Source organism: Mustela lutreola, chromosome 4 (genome assembly GCF_030435805.1).
Source record: "Mustela lutreola isolate mMusLut2 chromosome 4, mMusLut2.pri, whole genome shotgun sequence".
Lineage (NCBI taxonomy): Eukaryota > Metazoa > Chordata > Mammalia > Carnivora > Mustelidae > Mustela > Mustela lutreola.
In genome coordinates, this window is record NC_081293.1 from 180,495,415 (window position 1) to 180,512,563 (window position 17,149).

Below are 17,149 nucleotides of genomic sequence, written 5' to 3' on the forward strand. Positions count from 1 at the left end.
GAGGCAAGCAGAGAGAGAGAGGGAAGCTGGCTTCCTGCTGAGCAGAGAACCTGATGCGGGACTCGATCCCAGGACCCCAAGATCATGACTTGAGCTGAAGGCAGCGGCTTAACTCACTGAGCCATCAGGCGCCCTTTGTGTTTTTTTTTTTTTTTTTTTTAATCTTAAAAACAGAAAACACCTTTTAAGCAAAAAAAAAAAAAAAAAGTTTTAAAATCAACTTTTTATTTTTTTCCTTTTTCCCCCTTTCTAGAACTTTTTAGAACCATAAAATGTTAACATTGAAAAAGACCTGAGAAATTATTTTATCCTGTCTTCTATCCAGTGTGGGAATCCTTCCCACAATAGCTCTAAACTTTTTTTAAGAAATCTCTATTTTACTGTATTGGGTTTTTAAAAAAGCAAACTATGTGTACAACATGGAACTTCAACTCACACCCCAAGATCGAGAGTTGGATGTTCTAGGAACTGAACCAGGCAGGTGCCCCTAAATCTCTGTTTTAAAGAGGTCTACTTATTTTGACCTCTTAGATTAATGGGCTGCCCATTGTGTTGTGGAGAAAGCTGTCAGATTATTTGTTGACTCTAATTATTACAAAGACTTGCTTTTAATTCACCTGCAAGTTCTATGACTTTCCCCAGTTGTGTCTTCTTCTGGAGTATAGAGTAAATCTATTTCTTCTTCCATTTGGCCACCCTTTAGAAAAAACATTTATAACATTCTGGGGTTGAATTTTTTTTTTACTTTTTAACCTGGGGTTCACAGTTTAACCTGGAGTCTGTGGCTGGTCTTCAGGGAGTTGTATCAAATGTAAAATTGTGAGTATATATGTGCATTTTTGGGGAAGAGAGCCAATAATTTTTATTAGTCTCAATAGTACCTGATTCCCACCAAAATTAATATGCCAGACCTACCTGGATGGACCTGGTAATCTGCTTTTTGGTTTTGTTTTTATTGTTTGTAATAAGTTGGGCAGTGCGCCAGCAAGTCCAGCACCTCACGAACTATTGCTGTAGCACCTCACGAACTATTTTTGAGATTCTTGTAGCATTTCTGATTCCATTGAGAATTGTAGAATTTTTAGAGCTTTAGAGACCATCTAATATACATACTGTAGTTACTTTTTTCTATCAAAAGATTAAGCTGATCCAAAAGGGTGAAGTTTTTATTTAAAAATGTATTTCAGGGGGCGCCTGGGTGGCTCAGTGGGTTAAAGCCTCTGCCTTCGGCTCAGGTCATGATCTCAGGGTCCTGGGATTGAGCCCCACATCAGGCTCTCTACTCAGCAGGGAGCCTGCTTCCTCTCTCTCTCTGCCTGCCTCTCTGTCTACTTGTGATCTCTGTCTGTCAAATGAATAAATAAAATCTTTTAAAAAAACGTATTTCAGGGGCTCCTGGGTGGCTCAGTCATTGGGCGTCTGCCTTTGGCGTGGGTCATGATTGTAGGGTCCTGAGATCAAGCCCCGCGTCAGGCTCCTTGCTTGGCGGGAAGCCTGCTTCTCCCTCTTTCACTCCCCCTGCTTCTGTTCCCTCTCTCACTGTGTCTCTCTCTATCAAATAAATAAGTAAAATCTTTTAAAAAATGTATTTCAAAGCCTTGGCAGCATTCATTAATGTTAAGAATGTGGTGGTGCTGTTTTAAATCAGAAGTGTTCCCAAGATTTTTTTGTTATATTTAATATGTTAATCTAACAAAGTTTATGAATTATTCTTTCTAATTAATTTTTAATCTGTAAAATTTTTAGCCTATTTGGTTTTTATGAGTCCTAAGGAAGGACACTGTCTGGTTTCAATACTCATCTAGATTTTGGAACAGTTGGAGCCTAGTACAATTCCTCCTGTGCCTTCCCCCCCTTCCTCAAAGACAAAACTCCTCAACCAACAAGGCTTTTGTTTAGTTGAGTAACTAATTACATAAACCAAATGATAAAGAGCCTCTTAATATTTGAAGATGTCTCTCAATGTGCTGTGATTACTTCACTTTTATAGAAGTTTATGATAGGCACACATTTTGCTATAAATGTCAGAGGAGTAAAGTCAGAAGAGACAAGGGACTATTGTGAAAGAAAACAAAATAATGAAGGTGCAGCAGGGGAAAATGAACATGTTTTAATAAGCAACAGAAATGGTGAGCAACAGAGATGGCAAGAGCCAGGATTTTTTTTTTTTTTTTAAGATTTTATTTATTTATTTGACAGAGATCACAAGTAGGCAGAGAGGCAGGCAGAGAGAGAGAAAGATAGGGAAGCAGGCTCCCTCCTGAGCAGAGAGCCCCATGTGGGGATTCATACCATGACCCTGGGATCTTTTTTTTTTTTTTTTAAGATTTTATTTATTTATTTGAGAGAGAGAGGGAGAGACAGTGAGAGGGAGCATGGGAGGGGAGGTCAGAGGGAGAAGCAGACTCCCCACGGAGCCAGGATCCCGATACGGGACTCGATCCCAGGACTCCGGGATCATGACCTGAACCGAAGGCAGTCGCTCAACCAACTGAGCCACCTAGGCGCCCCGGACCCTGGGATCTTGACCTGAGCCAAAGGCAGAGGCTTTAACCCACTGAGCCACCCAAGCACCCCAAGAACCAGGATTTTTATTCATTTAACCATTTATTCCTCCCTTAGTGTTGGCTTATATATAAACAGAGATATATATGAAAACAGAATGTTTTAAATAAAAAGGAGCTCTAGGCTGGCTTAGTTGGTGGAATGTATGACTCTTGATCTTGAGGTCCGGAGTTCAAGCCCAGCATTGGGTGTAGAGATTAAATAAATAAAACTTTTTAAAAATCTGAGGAAAAAAGAATGCTTTGAATAAATAGATAAGTAAATGGTTTAAAGACAGGCAATATAACATATCTGATATCTGGGGGAACATATAGGTGCTTTTGCCTCAATATTGCAACTCCCCTTAGGTGCCTGGGTGGCACAGTCTGTTAAGGGTCCAACTCTAGGTTTTAGCTCAGGTCTGGATCTCAGGGTCCTGATAGTGAGCCCCACATCAGCTCTGTGCTAGTGGGGAGTCTGCTTGAGATTCTCTCTCTCCCTTTGTCCCACCTGTGCTTGCTCTCTCTCCTTCTCAAATAAATAAATAAATCTTTAAAACAATATATTGTAGCTCTGTAAAGATACATTCCTGTGTAAGCCAGTAAGCAGTCAATAGCTGCTCACACCCTTAAAAGAATCAGACTACATGTTTCATACAGTTTCATACATAACTGACTCCTAAAAACCCAAGGGTTGGGAAATAAAGTGATTTGCTGTGGTTTTTATTTTAATAAGGTGGCAATATGATGGGATAATGGGAGAGAATACCAAGGTCTTGGGAAAGGAGAGCAAATTCTTTGGAAGGTTGGGAGAATGTACTTTTAGTTGAGAATTGTTGCTTTAATATTCATTCATTCATTCAACAAGTACTTATCAAGTGCCTCTATTAGATGCATTTCTCGGGTGCTGAGTTGAATTATGACTAAGGGCATTAATACAGAGTGGTTAAGAATGATTTCGATATAGGGGCACCCGGCTGGCTCAGTTGGAAGCCATATGACGCTTGATGTCAGGGTTATGAGTCAGGCCCCACATTGGGTGTAGAGATTACTTAAATAAATAAAATGTAAAAAAACATTTAAAGAGGGCACCTGCTGGATGGCTCAGTTGGTTAGGCGACTGCCTTTGGCTCAGGTCATGATCCCGGAGACTTGGGATCGAGTCCTGCATCAGGCTCCTAGCTCCGTGGGGTGTCTGCTTCTCCTTCTGAACTTCTCCTGTCTCATGCACGCGCGCTCTCTCTCTCTTCCTCAAATAAATAAGTAAAATCCTTAAAAAAATTTAAAGAGTGATTTAGATCTAAACTGTATGGGTTTGCATCCCAGATTTTTTATCTGCTTAGCTAAGTGACGTTGGGAAAATTACTTTATCTCTCCGTTTCTTGGTTTCCTCATCTATAAATTGGGAGTCATAATATTATCTATCTCAGAGTTGTGGCAAGGATTAAATGAGTTCTTAGAATAGTATTATTATTAAGGGAATGCAGTTGTTTTTATACCACACACAAACATATATATGTATATATGTGTAAAATGCTATGATACAGTACAGTATAGCACTCTAATTTATATTTTGGTTTGTATTGATCTATATACCACTTTGTTTCAAAAAGGATTTGAGACAGAACCAAAACCTCCTAAAGAACACTCTATATTCCACCAAAACAACAGAACTAAGATATGGTTTCAGATCTTCTTGCTTTGAAAGGCAAAAACTTAAAGTGCCTAGGAATAGATTCTCAGTAATTTTCCTGAAGTGCAAAAGAAAGTGATTTACTTAACGGGTAGGTCACTGCTAGCCCGAAGTGTGCCGTTGTGCAAATTATTTAAAAATGCCTCTTCCAGGCATGCCTGGCTGGCTTAGTTGGGGGAGATTGACTCTTGATCTTGGGGTTGTGAGTTTGAGTGTCACATTGGGTGTAGAGATTACTTACAAATTGAAAAAAAAATCTTAAAATTAAGTAAATAAGTAAAAATGCCTCTTTTAGGTAAACATAGTCCTTTAGGTGCATTGGAGAGTAGAATGGAGGCTGGATTTCAGCCCCACTTAGTCACTTGGCCTGAAGCTCTCTTATGAAGTGAGCAATCTACACAACTGTGATTCTGAATACAGTATTAATTTGCTTCTCTTTTGAAATGACACTGAATTGTATAAAGCATTAGGAACATACCGTGTGGCATAGTCATCTAAATCAGAATTTTTAGGTCATGTTGAATAGTTCTGTTTGTTAGAATATTTGTAATTGTTTCAGACATAGCATTTTGAATGTAGTCTGTCTCATATCAACACAGTTTTTTTCATATTTTAAATTTTTTATGCTTTTTACTTTGAGATATTATAGACTCAAATGTAGTTATAAGAAATAATATAGAATGCTTCATTTACCCTTCATCTAGTTTCCCCAAATGATAACATCTTGTTACTATCGTATATAACACAACCAGAGAGTTAACATTGATACCACCCACTGACCTTACTTTGATTTCATTAGTTTTACATGCATTTATTTGTATGTATGTTTGTATTGAGTTCTAGGCAATTTTATCACTTGTGTAGGTTTGTGTGACCACCTAGTCAAGATATAGAACAGATCTGTCGCAATGAACCCTTGAATCATCCTTTTATACTCACAGCTACTTCCGCTGGTAAGCCCCTGGCAACACTAATCTGTTTTCCATCTCTAAATTTTGTCACTTCAAGAATGTAATGTAAATGGAATCCTACAATATGTAACCTTTTGTCATTGACTTTTTTCATTCACCACAATTCCCTTGGGAGCCATCCAAGTTGTTCACAGATCAGTAGCTCATTAATACTGAGTATTATGCCATGGTATGCATATATCACAGTTATACCACTCATTCATTGAAAGGTTATCTGTTTCCAGATGTTGGTTATTCTTGATGAAGCTACTACAAATATTTGTGTACAGGTTTTTGTGTGAGCATAGGTTTCTTTTTTTCCAGTTTGCTGGATGTTAAATTTTATCAAATGCTTTTTCTACATTGATTGATATGATGATATGGTTTTTCTCCTTATTCTGTTAGTGTGGTGAATTATACTGATTTTTTAATGTTAAATCGGTCTTATATTCTTGGAATAAATTTCACTAGATCCTGATGTATTATCCTTTTTATATAACTTTGATTTTACTTGGTAACCTTTTGTTTCAAAGTTTTGTGCCCATTTATAAGGGATGTTGACCTGTAGTTATTTTTAATGTCTTTATCAGATTTGGATATCAAGGTTCTATTAGTCTCACACATGAGTTTCTTTATTCTCTGAAAGCATTTGTATAAGATAAGTATTATATCTTCCTTCAGTGTTTGGAGTGAAGCCATCTAGTACTCTTAAATTTTTTTGCACAATGCTCAAATCTGTATTTTTCTATCAATGTCTATATTAATCACTTTCTATATCTTTCTTCTGAACAAGGGTAAGACTTCATCATTCTTTTGTTTCCCTTCCCGCATTCCCTTTCTTACCCTCACAATTATTCCCGTCAATATCACCTGAGATTGTAGTTTTTTGAAAATTAGTAAATCGTGTTTTGTTCTTTTTCCAATCAGCACTTAACTTTAAGGCCTTACTAGTTTTTCTCCTTACCCTTTTCTTATACCTTGTTTAGTGTTTCTGGATTAGTTTTTTTTAGCTCCAGATATATACCTTTGAGTAATTCTTTCACCAGAAATCTGAGGGAAACAAAATTTTTGTGTTCTTGTACATTAAAAGGTATCTTAATTTCACTCTCACAATTGAGAGTTTGAGTAGGTATCTGGACCATCAGTTGAAAAGACTGTTCTTCCCCATTGAGTAGTCTTACCACCTTTGTCAAAAATTCTATTCCATTGGGGCACCTGGGTGGCTCAGTTGTTAAGCGTCTGCCTTCAGCTCAGGTTATGATCCCAGGGTCCTGGGATCGAGCCCTATATTGGGCTCCCTGCTCAGCGGGAAGCTTGCTCCTCACTCTCCCACTCCCTCTGCTGTGTTCCCTCTCTCTCTGTGTGTCTCTCTCTGTCAAATAAATAAATAAAATCTTTAAAAATAAATTCTATTCCATTGATCTATATGTCCATCCTTATGCCAGCACTAAACCGGTTTGAATACTGTATCTTTGTAGTAAGTTTTGAAGTCAGAAATCGTGAGTCTTCCAATTTAGTTATTTTTCAAGATTGTTTTGGTTTTCTGGGTTCCTTGAATTACCATATGAAGTTTACGATTAGCTTGTCCATTTCTGGAAAAAAGGCAATTGGGATTTTGGTTGAAATTGCTTAAATCTTTTATATCTTAACTTTGTGAAATACTTTCTACTTCTTTTTCCTTCTGTACTCTATTGTGAATTTATTGGCTCCATCTTTCATTGTACCAATTTAGTTTGTTCGTTAACTATATCTTTTCAGTTCTTAAGTGTTTTAGTTAAGTGATCAAAAATTAATTTCTGTCCAATTGATTTCTTTTTTAAATAAATATATTATTATCTTGCATATCTCTGAGGATATTAATTGTACTTGATCTAAGGTCTTACCCTATTTAACCTGTCAACTCTCTTTGGATGTGAGTTCTATTTGTCACATTCATGCCTCCTTTTTATGTTGGAATCTTGGTTTTATACTCATTTATCTTTGTTTGAGAGTCCTTGTTAGCCTTCCAGTAAATGTTACATCTATTACTGCAGCAGGTCTCTGCTGATAGTGGGTAGAGTTGGAATGGGATGGAGTGTACCATTGCTAGTCTTCTTTGTAGTAGTGTCTCCTCTTCTACCTGGAAGTCAGTATCCATCCAGGGTTCTGTCTTATCTCTCTGATCCAGTGTTTATACTCCTTGTTCCTACCTGGAGAGTGACACCAGTCTTGTTTGATGCCACTATTCCCATCTGGGAATGCCTCTCTCTATTCTACAATGTTTATCCCAAAGAGGTAAATGGGGGAGAGGCTGATCTGCTTTGTAACTTCTGTGCTACCCCCCTAACCTGTAAATTCTGAAAGTTGTTTCAGTTCTTCCTGCTGTTTCCCACCTCTGGGGCTGTTCTGACCACTTGCAGTAGCCCTCTACTCTAGGTGTATAGGACCATGTTTTTGTATTTCAGCGATTCCTCATACTGTTAGTCCACCAAAAAACATTTCTTCTTTTTTTTTTTTTTTTTTTTTTTTTTTTTTAAAGATTTTATTTATTTACTTGAGAGAGAGACCGTGAGAGAGAGCATGAACGAGGAGAAGGTCAGAGAGAGAAGCAGACTCCCCATGGAGCTGGGAGTCCGATGCGGGACTCGATCCCGGGACTCCAGGATCATGACCTGAGCCGAAGGCAGTCGTCCAACCAACTGAGCCACCCAGGCGTCCCAAAACATTTCTTCTTTTGATTATGGATTTTTTTTTTTTAAAAATCGCTTCTGTGTTATTTGCTGGCCTTTGGAGAAAGGGGAGTGTGCTCAGCCTACCCCCTTATTTCTGTTAATGCCTATGTCATATTTATAAAGAAGTAAATTTAATAGAAAGGAAAAAAAATTAAAAGTTAGCAAAAAATAGGGGTGCCTGCTGGCTCAGTTGGTAGAGCATGTGACTCTTGATCTCCGGGTCCTTAGTTCGAGCTCCATGTGGGGCATAGAGATTTCTTTAAAAAAATTATAAACATTAGCAAAAAATAAATATTGAAGAAATTATGCTTTTTGTTTTTGTTTTGAAGGGTAGAAGCAATCACAAATATAGATTGGAAGTTTGAATATATAAAAATCAATGCTTTATTGAACAAAACTTCAGACCAGGAATGTACCTATATGAAATTAGAAAGGCACATAGTTGCTCTGTTGCTAGTTTCTCTCTGTTTCTAGTCTTCGGGTAAAGGAAGAAAACGTGGGTTCTGAAGCCAGGGCCTAACCTCTGTAGAGTCAACATTAGTTTGTGCCTATGACAGATGTATGTTGGTGGCTGAGAGAGAAACAGGCCAAAGATGTTTGACAGAGCTCTGACAAAACATCAAAAAGATTTTTTTATTGTAACTTTGGTTCAGTAGTTTTCAGTATATTCCCTTAGTAATATTCTAAATTTCTGTATCTTTTTCCATTATAAAATAAATCATGGAATTTTTGGATACTATAAAAGAGGAAGTAATCCTCAACCTTAATCATAACCACTGTTAACACTTTGGTATGTTTCTTTACAGTATTTTTTTTAACACAGTTAAAAAAAAGTAATATGATATTATTTTTCTTCCAGTCCAAAAGTAATGCCTACTCAATGGGAAAGCTTGGAAAATAAAGACCAGCATTAAGGAGAAAAATCCAAAACTCACTCATAATAACCACCCAAAGATAACCACAATTAAAATTTTATGTATATGCTTCCTGTATTTTTCATGAACCTATACAAGCACTTTTTTCTTTGCTAATATGGTATCATACTTTGGTACTATTTTGTATTTGCATTTTTTGTTTGCAATATATTGTGAATGTTTTCTCACGTTAATAAATATTCTTGTATATACTTCTTAGTGTATGGAATTTGAACATATTTAAGTATGTTTATTTAGCATACTTACTTAGCCATCTCCCTATCGTTGGACATTGAAAGTGTTTCTAATTTTTTACCATTATAAATAATATCATAGTGAGTATCTTTGTCCATACATCTTTCCATGCATCTGTGATTGTTTCTTTAGGAATAAATTCCTAGAAGTGGAATAGCTGGGTCAAAGGGTATGTACATTTTAACACTTTTGATACATAAAAATGTCAAAATTTAAGCTAATCACTTGTTATATTCTGTCTTGTATTGCTATCTAACTGTTTTATGTGTCTGTCTTGTCTCCCTAATTTGAATATAAGCTTCTTGAGGTCAGGGGAAGTTTTTCATAAATTTTATGTATCCTTTGACAGTATGGTTTACAATGTTGGACTTAGGAGTTAATCAACAAAAATTGTGTTGATTTAAAGCTGTGGTTCTTCAGATTTTGGATGTCATTAACTTGTAATTTTAAAAATATATGTATTTTGGGGCTACACATAGACTTGTAAATTTTCTATTTTTCCAAGAAAGAATGATAAAACCAAAACCAACTATGCATTTCCTATCACCTTCATTTCATAAAATAAAGCATATTTACTAACACAAAATTCCCAATCCCTGAAAAAAAGGACAGGCCTTTAAATGGAACATTTTACCTTTTAAAAAACCAAAACAAAACATTGCCTTGTCCACTTTTTTTCTCATTTTGTTTTGGGCTGGTCAGTCTTTATCCTAGCCTAGCAGTAGTCTGTAGACCAACATTTGGGCATTGCTGTTTTAAAAGACTTGGACGATTAAAAGATAACCCTTTTGTAAAAATGAATACTTCTTTCCCTTGCCAAGGAGTCTGTCCTCTCCACAATAATAAGTACATATGCACCAGTAATGCGATTTCATTACACACTGTGTGTCTCTATGTACAAGTACAATAGTAGACAAACCAGACCTTGCTGATAAACATCTAAATGTATTTTCAGTTGCCAAACCCAAAAGCTGTACACTTTCTAAGGAATTTGAGACAGGGTAAGTGTGGTATAGTATAGTGGATAAAAGGCTGGTTTTTGTTTTTGTTTTCAAAGTCAATAGAAGGCTGGTTTTAAAGTCCGGCCCGCTGTGCTTGGATTCTGGGTCAGGCATTAAGTCACTTAATTTTCCTTTGGCTTTTTGACTTATAAAATGAAGATGATAATATCTTCCTCAAAGTGTTTTTATGGCTACTGTTACGGCAGTTACTTCACTGTAATATAATTATTTGTTTAGACATCTGCCTTCCTCACAAGATCAAGAGCTGTTGAGGGTAGGAGTCATCTCCTTTTTGCACTACCCTAAGGCCTTGGCTAGGGTTCAAGGCATAGCAGATGCTTAATGAAATGACTGTTGAATCCATATAGGATTGTTGTGAGGATCAAATGAGGTAATTTGTGTGGAATCTCGTGGTAAACTTTAAACTCTATACATACGTTAATTGTATTGCCAGTTAAAGCTATCTTTGGGAGCTATCAAACTTCGGAAAGAGACAAAATTATCCCATTTACCGGTTCAATAATGCTTTATATTTTTCTACTATATTATAAGAAAGCAAATTTTAATTGGGATTAATATGGAGCTGCTTTGCTTCCTGGGAAGGCAGATGAATTTCCTTTTTTCTCTCCCCCAGTGGAAGTGCCAAGATATTAAATGTTTGCTTTATTTGGTTGTCACCATAACATTTTAATCAGCTTATTTCATATGCAAAGAATGGTGCCCATTGCTTTATCCTCTTAACCATTTAACTGATAAAAGAATACCAAACCTGGAAGGAAACAGAAGCCGACATTATGCCAAATTAATTTTAACCAGAGCTGCTTTTTTGACATTCACTGATTTTTCAAAATGTCATAATTTCTAATCTGTTTGTAAAGCTCCTGGTGAATTTTTGCCACAAGATGGCATTGGTGATTATTGAATGCATGTACTGTTGAACCAGAATTCTGAAAAATGGTGTACATGTTGTTCGTATTCTTTGGGGATGAGTTGAATACCTTCATCACTGCTTATATATTAATTTAATTTTGTTTTGACTTCCAAAACAGGGTTAAATGCTACTTTACATCACTTCTTTCTGTATTCAAGTATTGTTTTGTTTCCTGTTTTTCTGTCTTTATAACTACAGTAACTATGTATTATTTGCCATGTGTTGTATGTGTCTGACTGATTGCTGATAATTGTGGTGACAGGTAAGAAGAAAATACGATGGGACCCAGTTAGGAGGCGCTTCATTCAGTCCTGTCCCATCATAAGGATCCCTAACAGGTTTTTGAGAGGTGGGTGATAACTAGCAAGAGATCTCTGCTTCGTGTGGATGGGGTAAAGGGAGCTTTGAATTTTCTAAACTCAAATATCCGGTTTTAAAAAATTGTCTAAACAGCTAAAATTGGAGTAAGAAAAGTCTAGAGCTTAATTTTAAACTTGTGTTTCATGTTGACCACTGTTGGAATTGTAATTATAAGTTTTAGGGAGTTAGAGTCAATGTGTATTAGATTGTAGATGGTGGAAATAAATCATCTAACTGACATCAGTATTATTCTACTGTAACCGTATGAGAAAGAACTTTGAGTGAATATTCTGTAAAATATGGGTGTGGGAAAGAATTTTCTAAATATTCTGAGGAAGAAATAAAGATTAATTTGTTTGATTATATAAAATTTAAAACCTCTTACGTCAAAAACTATAAATAATGGCAGACAGTCTCTCCTTTGCTGTCCTGCCCACCATTCCCTTGCAGTGTATTCAACAAACTTAAAAATAAATAAATAAATAAATAAATAAGATAAATAAATAAGATAAATTAAAGAGGGTACTATTTTTAACAAATGGTTACTATCATGAATATACAAAGAGCTCTTATAAATCAATAGTTTAAAAAGCAAATAAATGCCCACTAGAAAAATAGGTAAAAGGACATGAATAATCAATTCATAATCAAGAACTATGAGTAAATACTCAGTTTTACTATTATATATACTATATGCTATATATAAATCGACAGTTTAAAAAGCAAATAAATGCCTACTAGAAAAATAGGTAAAAGGACATAAAAATCAATGCATAGTCAATAACTATGAGCAAATACTCAGTTTTACTATTATATAAACATGATACTTAAAATAATAAGATATCATTTTCACCTATGAGGTTGCTGAAGACTAAAAATAAGAATACCCAGTGTTGGCAAGGGTATGGGGATATGAAGCTCATATGCTGAGGGAAGTGAACATTTAACACAGCTTATCTGGATTCAGTTTGGCAATATAATGTAAAAAAAAACTAAAAATGGTGACATCCTTTGACCTAGTAATTCTCACTTTTAGAAATGTTGCATTCCTTCTATTTCTTATTTTTTCCACCAAAACATACTGTACACTGGAAAAAAAAAATCTGAAACGAGGGTTGAAAATTGGTTCACGCTATTTTTTCTAGATATAACAAATTGTCAGACAAGTATGCTTAATGTACTTTAGACTTCATTAAATTATAAACCACTATGTCTAATTTTAACTGAAGATTATTTAAAAAAAAGTCTTCAGCTGCTAGAGATGTTCTATATCTAGTACCTAATCTATTTCTAGCACCATGTTCCACAGCATGGAAAGAATAAAATCTAGACTAAATGGGTCAGGATAAGATACTTAGGGTAGTGTGTTAGCTTTTAGAATAAATAATAATTTTATTGATACAAATTAAGAAGATATAATTTTAGTATTATGTGACATGAACCATTGTGCATACATGGCCAAGCAGGCACATCAAATTCTATAATTTTTTTTCCCATTTATGAACTAGAATGCTAATTTATTGTTTTACAATGAGAAAGCTAACTCAGGCTGACTAAATTTAAGTACAATTAAGAAATTGTTTAATTAGGATGTAGAATTTAATGTAGTACCAATTTTGTACAACTATAAATGTAAAAAAACAAAGAAAGCAGTGAAATAGCATCATTATCTGGTTGTGAGATGTTATTTTCTTTTGAATATTCTGTTTTTCAATTTTTTAATAATGGAAAAAAGAGATTAGCACAGGTAAGTTGCACACCTTTGATTATTTTGTTAGCCCTAACTTGCCTCCAACAATGGCTGAGGAAGATGTCTCTGCCAGTGCTGAGGGAGGCGAGGGTAAACCCAGCATCACCATCATCAGTCACCAGTGACTGCCTCTAAGTCAGTGGTCTTGTCTTAGTTCTCGCCTTCTTTGACCTGTTTGTAGTGTTTGATGCTGTTGACCACCTGCACCTCTTAAATTTCCTTCTTCTTTTGGGTTACTTTACTGTACAATCCTAGATGTTTTCTTCTTCTCTTTGATTGTTCATTCTGTTTCCCTCACTAGCTTCTTACTTCCTACCCACTAGAGGTGGGTATTACTGCAACGTTCTGTCCTTCTCTCCATTATCTCCTTTGGTTCTCTCATCAGCTTTCACAGACTTAATTCTCTTCGTTCGTTCGTTCATTCTTTCATTCTTTTAGTATTTCTTGATTGCCTCCTGTGCAACAGGCAGTGTACTAGCTCAATATCTAGATAGTAGAGAATCAGATAAAGGAGCAATTACAGAAAATAATTTGAGTGCAATTCTTTGTGATAAGTGTCCTGATGAGGGGGTATGGTATGGGATTACACAAAAGAGGAACCTGACTCAACTTGTGGGGAGCAAGGAGAGGAGTGGCCAGCAGGATGACTTCAGAGGAGATGAACTTAAAGGCTGAGTAGGTGTTAATGAGCAAGGGAGGGTTAGAACATCTCAATCATGGGGACCACACAGCTTAAGTAAAGGCAGTTAGGCAAAATGGCACACAGACTCTCAGAGAACTGTAGGGAGTTCAGCATAGTGGGAAAGAGTATGGAGAGAAGAAGCCGGAGAAGTCCCAGATCAACAAGAAACTGGAGAAGGCCCAGATCAAGTGGTGGGGGTACCACCCAAGGGGAGTTTTCAGAATTATTTTGTTTTTTTAACCAGTGAAGAGATTTAACAGAAAGATCAGCTATGAGGTTATTTTAGTTATCAAGGTGAGCAGTGATAGAGGCTGCAGCGAAGGCAGAGGGTAGGGAATTGATTTTAAATATAAGAGAGAAGAATTTGATGAGACTTGATTGATTTGGCTAATATTGAAGAGGAGGAGTGTTCTGTGTAGACCGTTGTGCTCTTTAAATGTGTTATATAGGTGGATAGTGGGGCAGATTTGAGAGAAAACATGATACATTCAGTTTACAATCTCCTCAAACCAATAATAATGTATCCTTGAACCCTCAGTGTAAGAGTTATTTCCAGGGAAATCTCCTTGGAAGGCCTGTCTCTGTTCTGATCCCACCCTTGGTGTACCTGCCTGTATCATAGCACTTATCACACTGAATTACAGTTGTTGGTTTCCTTGTCCATGCCTGCCGTTAGACTGTAAGCTCTGTAAGGGCAGGGGTAGTGGGACAGTGCCTTTCATTTCTTTATCTCCAGTCTGTAGCACAGCACCTGTGGTAGGTATATCATGTCTATTTCAGTCCAACTGAATTTTTTTCTTAAAGATTTATTTATTTATTAGAGAGAGAGAGATTGAGGGAGAGAGAGCACATGAGAAGGGAGAGGTTAAAAAAAAAAAAAAAAAAAGAGAGAGCAGGGAGAGGTCAGAGTGAGAAGCAGACGGGAAGCCTGATGTGGGACTCCATCCTGGGACTCCAGGATCATGACCTGAGCTGAAGGCAGTTGCTTAACCTACTGAGCCACCCAGGCATCTCCCAACTCAATTATTTAAAAGGCCCCTGTGAGGGAATAGGATGGGACTAAAATTTTCATATGTTCTCAACTTCTCTTGGTGGTGTGACAGTAAGCTAATGAGTTGTTGAGAACACAAAAATGCTGATGTTTATTGTTTTCTTAGATTAAAAAGAATCTATGCTTTTGAAATTGCCACTTTTAAGACTCATTTTGGGAATCCAGTACATTACCTCTGTTCATTCTGATTTAAATAGTTTCAAAGGGCTCATTTTCTGTCACTGGATTCCTTCACGAGATCCTGCATTTTCTCTTAAAGCTATTTCTCATTTCTCATAAAGCAATTAAAAGTGTGGTGTGAAACAATACTGGTAAAATAAAAACAATGGGTTTCCATTACAAAATGATGGCCTAAATGTACCCATTTATGTTTCCATGCGTCTTAATATCATTGCAAAAGACAAAGTAAACATAAGAAGAATAACAAATCATAATTGTAGAAAAGGAAAGCTTTGAAGCCAGATTATCTATGTCTGAATCCAGGCTCTACTGTTTACCAACTGTGTGGCTTTGGGCAAGTTCCTTACTCCTTTTTTTTTTTTTTGTCTTCAATTTCCTCATCTGTAAAATAAGGATGATGATGGTAGTACCTGCCTCCTAGGGTTACTGTGAGATCAAGAGAGATATTATGTGCAAAGCACTTTGAGTTTTTACATTTATCCAATGTTGAATTAATCTTAGCTACTTTCATTATTATTTTATAATGCCAGAAAGTCTAAGGAATTTCAGGGCAATAGAAAGCAGTTGGAATTATATTGATTGAGAAACCAGAACAGAACAAAATGGAACCCAAAGTAGGTGTTCCTGCTGCACGCTGCAAGTCAGAGAATTCTTAGTAGGGCCTCTTTCCTGAAACTCCAGGCCCAGTGTCAGCAAGTATGGGAATAGGGAGCAGGTATAGGAAAAGTGGAACATCAAGGCAAATTAAGGGTCTTCCTCCAAAACAGTTATTTCCCTTACTCCTCTCTCTTCACACAAAGAGCTTTGGCAAGAGCATTAGTTCCTAGGATACAGCTATGAGGACAGCTGCTCAGGCAGAGTTAGGGGATTTGCCCTGGGGAAGGTTGAGCAGGCTGTGTTCACATGGACTGGGATTGGAGAGAGAGTAGGGGCACAAAGCAGAACTTTGGATGAGGGAGGTGGAACAGGGACAGGAAAAGAAAGGGAGCTCCATCAAGATGCGGTGTACATTAAAGGACCATACCATCGAAACACAGCCTTTCTCATTCGGGCAATACCAAGGCAAAGCTCCTCACCTTTTCTCTCCTCCTAAAGGGCAACCTGTCTGTCAGTCTACCACCTACCTGCAGAGGCCCACCATGAGAGGGACCTCCCATTTGGAGGTGTGAAGACAAAGTGCTACAACTGTTGAGGAAATCCTTGTCTCTCACAATTACCAACCAATGTCATCCTTCATTTATTAATATAAATAATCAAGGTCCATCAGACATCTGAGGGAGATTAGATTTGAAAAAGGGATGACTAAGATGAACAAATGAAATAACTGACCATTGGGGAAGCAGGACAGGAGGAAGCAGGATGGAACTTTAAGATCTGATCATAGGAGATTTCCTCAGAATCAAGAGTGAATTGGGCCCATAAATAAAAAACCGTGGAGAAAAGTGAGTGATTAAAGAATTATTTATGGGGGCACCTGGGTGGCTCAGTGGGTTAAGCCTCTGCCTTCGGCTCAGGTCATGATCTCAGGGTCCTGGGATCAAGCTCCACATTGGGCTCTCTACTCAGCAGGGAGCCTGCTTCCCCTTCTCTCTCTGCCTGCTTGTGACCTCTCTGTCAAACAAATAAATAAAATCTTTTTAAAAAAAATGAATTATTTCTGTGTTGAAGTCATGATTGCTGACCAAAAGTTGCAGTTTGAGTATTAAAAGAAAGCTTAAGACCAATTCTAAGGAAAGTAAGAAAGAGGCAATATAGAGACCATAAAGCAAGAAGACCAAAAGAGAAAATACATGAGAGAAATTCATACTTTGAGAATAAATCTAAGTGTTCCACTATCCATATCATGGGATTACAGAAGGAAAGATCAGATGGTGGAAGGGGAAAATAAGGAACACAGAGTATTTCCCTATACTGAAGAAAGACTAACTTTTCAAGTATAAAGGGCCCACCAAGGAAGAGGCAGGAAGAACACAAAAACAAAAGCATCTATCTATACATTGGTGAACTCCTTATGATTCTAAGGACAGAAAATTGTTTACATTTTCTTAGTCTAAGACCAAGAATCAGACTGGTGTTGGATTTCTCACCTGCAACACAATTTGCTAGAAGATAAGGACCTTTGGTGTTC

General features: G+C 36.8%; 1 protein-coding gene across 3 annotated transcripts in view; it reads left to right on the forward strand.

Annotated features, from left to right (window-relative positions):
• KLHDC10 (kelch domain containing 10) overlaps nucleotides 1–17,149 on the forward strand; it is a 58,265-nt gene that overhangs the window by 19,500 nt on the left and 21,616 nt on the right. For 2 of the 3 annotated variants that reach the window (XM_059171856.1, XM_059171860.1), the window contains exon 2: nucleotides 11,261–11,347. The exons of the other annotated variant lie outside the window; for it this stretch is intronic. In XM_059171856.1, the coding sequence (XP_059027839.1) occupies nucleotides 11,261–11,347 (87 nt within the window). The remainder of the gene's footprint in view (nucleotides 1–11,260; nucleotides 11,348–17,149) is intronic. 3 annotated transcript variants of the gene reach the window in all.